This window comes from Lathyrus oleraceus, chromosome 1 (assembly GCF_024323335.1).
Source record: "Lathyrus oleraceus cultivar Zhongwan6 chromosome 1, CAAS_Psat_ZW6_1.0, whole genome shotgun sequence".
Lineage (NCBI taxonomy): Eukaryota > Viridiplantae > Streptophyta > Magnoliopsida > Fabales > Fabaceae > Lathyrus > Lathyrus oleraceus.
In genome coordinates, this window is record NC_066579.1 from 250,056,021 (window position 1) to 250,062,147 (window position 6,127).

General features: G+C 37.0%; 1 protein-coding gene across 1 annotated transcript in view; it reads left to right on the forward strand.

Annotated features, from left to right (window-relative positions):
* LOC127101892 (uncharacterized) overlaps positions 1 to 5,446 on the forward strand; it is a 32,668-nt gene extending 27,222 nt beyond the window's left edge. Inside the window, exons 2-5 of the mRNA XM_051039324.1 lie at positions 3,600 to 3,761; positions 3,854 to 4,811; positions 5,060 to 5,155; positions 5,294 to 5,446. Of these exons, the coding sequence (XP_050895281.1) occupies positions 3,600 to 3,761; positions 3,854 to 4,811; positions 5,060 to 5,155; positions 5,294 to 5,446 (1,369 nt within the window). The remainder of the gene's footprint in view (positions 1 to 3,599; positions 3,762 to 3,853; positions 4,812 to 5,059; positions 5,156 to 5,293) is intronic.
* Positions 5,447 to 6,127: the final 681 nt, after the last annotated feature.

Consider the following 6,127-nt stretch of genomic DNA (forward strand, 5'->3'; position numbering starts at 1 on the left):
CTGTGCATATTTGCTTGAGTGTGCCTTTGTGCATTTATCATCATCATGTGTATATCATTTCATAAACTTTACTTTATAGCATTTTTGCTTTGTCCATGGAGGAGACAAGCATAAGTCCATTACTTGGCAGTTGTTCCTATGATATGGTGGGAGACTAGTATAAGTCCATTGATTAGCATCTGGTATCCTTGTTATTTTGTTTTGTGAGACTAGTATAAGTCCATTGATTGGCATCTGGTATCATTGTTTTGTTTTAGGAGATTGGTGTAAATCCATTGATTGGTATCCGGTATCCATGTTTGTTTGTGAGATTAGTGTAAGTCCATTGATTGGCATCTGGTATCATTGTTTTGTTTTAGGAGATTGGTGTAAATCCATTGATTGGTATCCGATATCCATTTTTGTTTTAGGAGATTGGATAAGTCCATTGATTGGCATCCGGTATCCATTTTTCATTTGCTTATTTGCATTGTTGCCCTATTCCAAGGGAATCACTTGAATAATCTACATATGATTTCAAGAGGTGAACATCTAAGAAGTTTTACTTCCTCACCCTCCCATTTTTGTTTCTTTAAATCTCCATTTGTATGTTAATCCAAAAACCTGAAAAATATTGTGCAAACATTTTCATTTCTTTTCAAATTAGAAACCTAGGCTTTAGGCCTTTGATTTTTTCAAACTCCATTTCATAATACTTCTTTGAATTGAATTCTAATCATACTTTGATCATCTTTTGTGAATAAATCCTAATTGGTTAATTTCACTCATTCAATTGTTTTGTGGCTGTGTCCATTCTTGATAAGTTTTCACACATTAGCCATAGGTTTTATTTATCCTAGTTGGTTGATGTTAATCTCACCTTCTGTCCTTAGTGATTGAATAGTAAGACTTCCTTGCTTATTATAGGGTTAACCCCTCACTAGCAAGTTGAAGCTTTTCTCACATGGTGGACTTGTTGTTTGTATAAGGTTGAGTTTTCTCCCGTGGATAACGAAAGACCTTAGGGCTTTTGTTTAAAATGAATCCACTCATATTTTTTGGAAATCTTTTAGCCGAACTACGGCGTTTTGATCCTTACCTTCCATGGAAAGGTACGTAGGCAACGGGTTCATCCGTTCAAACACAAAAATAATAAATTGTAAATTCTTTTCTCACCTCTTCAATCCATGTTTGCACAATAAATATTTCATAAACAAATAACATTTCGTACAACAAGTGTGAAAAGGGCTCCCTAGGAGTACCTAGGACGTTTTGGGTGCCTAACACCTTCCCATTGCGTAATTAACCCCTTACCCAGATCTCTGATCTTTTCATTAGTTTTCTATGTGTAAAGCTTCTTAGGCTTTTGTTCGCTTTTTAGCCATTCCTTTGGATAAATAAAAGTGCGGTGGCGACTCGATTCTTTGTATACTTTGCTTTTGATTTAGCCAATAAATCATAAAGTGACGAATACACCGCTACAGAAAAGTGGCGACTCTGCTGGGGAAAGATTCTCCTTGGTGGTTTTGCCTACTTTTCACCCTTGTTGTATGATATTTGTTTATTTGTTATTGACATATTTTTGTACAATTTGGGATAACTGTATTGATTGTGATGATTGAATTGCTTGATATACAATTGCTTGTTTGCTTGGTGATCTCTGTGAGATGAGTTCTATACCCGAACTCGAGTGCACCTTAGGGTAGGAGAATGGCATAGTCTTGTCGACTTGTGTGGAGTATTCCTTAACAAGTTGACTTGCGAGTCCATTCACTTAGTGGAGGTCATGTTGGATTAATAATGTCACACAAGTTATTTGTGGTTAGGCATTATTCTTTCAATCACGTGCCTTAGAAGCCAAAGACCTTAGTTTACCAAGCCCATCTTGGCCTATTTTAGGACGTAGTGCAGAGGTCGTTCAGATGTCAGATCTGATGCGATTGTTACGCGATGCTACACTCATAAGAGTCTCTCTTGAGAATATTTTTGGAATACGAGTATTCGTTCCTCCGATAATATTCGAAAGATGGGATGATGACTATGGGAACCTCTGGTAGAACATGCTCGGCAGGTTTAAACCCTAGTACACTCCCTTTGGGTGGTTCTTAACCAAGACTCCATGCTCGTGACTCTCAACAAACCCGTGATTCATGGTTGAGTCGTTCAGACATCCTTAATATCAATGGAACTTGGGTGTCGATAAGGTGAAAACCATAATCCACCAAAATGGATGATTGATATTAAGGATGATTGAGCCGGTTCATGTATTGTTAATATCAATGGAACTTGGGTATTGATAAGGTGAAAACCACAATCCACCAAAATGGATGATTGATATTAAGGATACTATGAGCTTTCCCATGACCTTTGTCTGGTGTGCTTTGTTTGATCCTTGAGTGTGATTGTTGCATTCATGCATTCATGCATTCATCTGCATTCATGTCATCAGAAAAATCAGAAAATTTTCAAGGAACTTAAAGGGTTTATTTGCAAAATTTTCAGACATGGAAAGACCAAAAAGGCATACAAAGAAGTACAACTTTAGACAACCCGATGTGAAAGAGTTAAGGAGTCTGACATCCTATTGTAACACCTCAAAATTTGCCCTCCTCTCTTGGGACTAGCTTAGCATTTGCATTTCATTTTTTAGGACATTAGGCATGGCATTTTTGCATATCATGTGGCAACATTGAGCAAGTCACCCTCCTAGGTCTTATTCAGAAGATGAAGAGGTCAAAAGATGCAAGCCTGAGGGTTTCATGAACTGATCACTAATCATCTGAGGGTTGGTGCTTCAAATTAGGGTTTCATGGTTCCTCAAGGAGATTGATCATTATCTTGGTTGAAATGGTACATCATCATCATCATGGTCTTGTCATCACCAAGAGGTTCATTATAATTGATCAGATGCCTTGGGATTAGGGTTTTGACCTCTGGTCAACCCTAATCATCTGCATTGTGCCAATCAGGGCTTGTTAAGGAGATGAGGTCTTCATGGAGATGGGGATCATTCTATGGTTTTAATGAGCTTATGGGAGCTAAGGTTTCATGTCCAAACAAGTTTCATTTGACATTTCAAACATCAATAATGAAGAAAATAAAGTCAGATGAAAACTTTCCAAAAATAGAAAGTGACTTGTAATTCAAAATTGCACTACGCCAAAAATGACTTTTAACAGCGCATCTTAGACAGCGCTTTTAAAAGAAAGCGCTGTCTAAGGTTAAAATTAAAATAAAACACGGAAAATGTTCCAAAAAAATAATGAAAGCGCTGTCTAAGGGGGGGTCTTAGACAGCGCTTTCTAAAAGCGCTGTCTAAGACCCCCCCTTAGACAGCGCTTTTAGAAAGCGCTTTTAAATATAGACCTTAGTCAGCGCTTTTGATAAAGCGCTGTCTAAAGTCTTTAAATTAAAAAAAAAATTAAAACCAAAAGCGCTGTCTAAAGTCTTTAAATTAAAAAAAAAAATTAAAACCAAAAGGTTGAGACGAGGTGAGTGAGAGATGAATCCAAAATCACAGTCAACTTAACGTTTACTCAACCTAACTTGTTACTACTATCGATGCTCTCTCATTTTTCTCTTTCTTCATTCTGATGACGATGACGATGATGGGGTTCAAGAGTGTTGAACTTGATCTATTATGCACTCTTTCTTACCATTCTTGTAAACGTCAATGCTTCAATTCATCACTACAACAACGAACCCTTCACTCACCGTTCCAACGCTTTCTTCTTCCACGCCGGAACAGAAGCTATCTTCTCCTCTTCTTCGTCTTTCATCAGGTATTACCAATCTCACACTCTTTTCTTTTCACTCACTATTACGGTTAGATTAGGGTTAGGGTTTAGGTTTCATTCTTTTCAATTCAATTCAGGTTCGAAACAGTGTCGTTCAACAGACCCAGAGAATCTGCTATCTCCTATGGCCAAATGCAAACCCATACTGGTCTTGTTGAAGCAATTATTCTTGAAGTTAAAGACAGAAACAGAATCGGTGGGTTCTATTTTAATCCCAAGTCTGATTTAATTTGTTGTACCCCTGATCTTGCTAAAGAATATAACTGTAATGTTGGTGAAGTTATCATTCATAATAATCCTGATAATCCTGACTTTCCCAAACGGATCAAAACCTTCTTCCGAGGAATCAGTGAAGTTGCTCATATGGATCTTCAAACTGTTGAAATCAATGCTACTGGGATGTATTATCTTTACTTCATGTTTTGTGATCCTAACCTGAAAGGGACTACTGTTACAGGAAAAACTGTATGGAGAAATCCTAATGGTTATCTTCCTGGTAAAATGGCACCTCTTATGACCCTTTACGGTTTCATGTCTTTGGCTTATCTGTTACTTGGTCTTCTATGGTTTTTGAGGTTTCTTCAGTTTTGGAAAGAGAAGGATATTATTCATGTTCACCTTCACTACCACATTACTGCTGTTATTGCTCTTGGAATGTGTGAGATGGCTTTATGGTATTTTGAGTATGCCAATTTCAATGTTACTGGTAGTAGGCCTATGGGAATTACCATATGGGCGGTTACTTTCACCTCTGTTAAGAAGACACTTTCGAGGCTGCTTCTGCTTGTTGTATCTATGGGATATGGTGTTGTTCGTGCTACACTTGGCGCGCAAGGGGTTGCCCATAGAGTTGTGCTTCTTGAGGTGATGTACTTTGTTGCATGTGAAACGTTTGAGCTTGTTGAGCATTTGGGGAACATCAATGACTTCTCTGGGAAATCTAAGTTGCTGTTGGTACTCCCTGTTGTTTGCCTTGACTCATGCTTCATTCTATGGATCTTCTCTTCCTTGTCTAAAACCTTGGAGAAACTGCAGGCAATTACCAATTTCACTTCCTTTCCATATTCTTCAGTGCTGTTTTATGATTGTAATAATAACCAATTAACCACTGCCACTAATCTCTGTTTGGGTTGTGTTTCTTTTTTGGGAAAGAAATAGTTGTTTACCAAGGTTTAAGGTGTATATAATGTGGAATAGGGGCATTTTATGGACCCTTTTGAAAATACGTAAGTTAGGCATACTATTTCTACTTATTCTCATTTTCTATTTATTCTTGGGTGTAGACAAGGAGAAACTTAGCTAAGCTGGAGATCTACAGAAAATTTACAAATACCCTGGCAGTGTCTGTGCTACTGTCCATTGCATGGATTGGCTTTGAGGTAGTTTTTGTAAAAGATATCTGATGCATTGGAATAAACAATTTTAGACATGCAATTGATTATCATTTAAGCATTTTTTAAAATTAAATAAATTAGAGATAATATTGCTAATGATCATTTGTTACTGTGGTTAACCAGCTGTACTTCAATGCAACTGATCCTCTAAGTGAGCTGTGGCAAATTGCTTGGATTATTCCCGCCTTTTGGTCCCTGCTTTCATATACTCTCTTGCTGGTGATATGTGTACTTTGGGCTCCTTCTCGTAACCCTACTAGGTACGTCCTTTCATGAATGGTGTTATTAAGAGAGTTACATGGTTGTTTTATGCTAATATTATATACCGGGTTAATATCCCAGAGACATTATAATTATTTTCATTCTTGCGGTATGTTAATACCGGGTTAGCATTTCATTCTAAATTCATCTATTATAATTATTTTCCAAGTTACCATCTAACATTTGCCTAATCATTACAGTGGACATTGGTTGTTGCTCGCAATCAATCCTATCCGAGAAATTGTGTATTATCTTGACTCGTTAGGAAATGATTGGACAACATACCCGGATATGAAGGTCCTAATTGACACGTAAGTGAGAATGTTCAAAATTTTTCTTAGTTTATGTGAATTGTTCTAATTGCTTCATTTTTATTTTATTAGCGTCTTACAAGCTTTTCGGGCCCAACGAGATATCCAAACCTCAAGGAGGGGCGCCAACTCCATTACATGGATTAAAGTGGCAGTATATTTTTAATTACCACATTTTTTATTATATTAGTGATGACACTTGATAAAACTTAGGATTTATAATCCATATTTTTTTTTTCATATGTAGTGTCCTCAACAACGTAATCAAATAGATTGCGGGTATTTCATGTTGAGGTTTATGCGAGATACTCTTGCTTTGGGCCGATTAAAGATTCCCACCGATGTATGTATTTCTAACTTATGAGTTATTTTTATATTTACACAT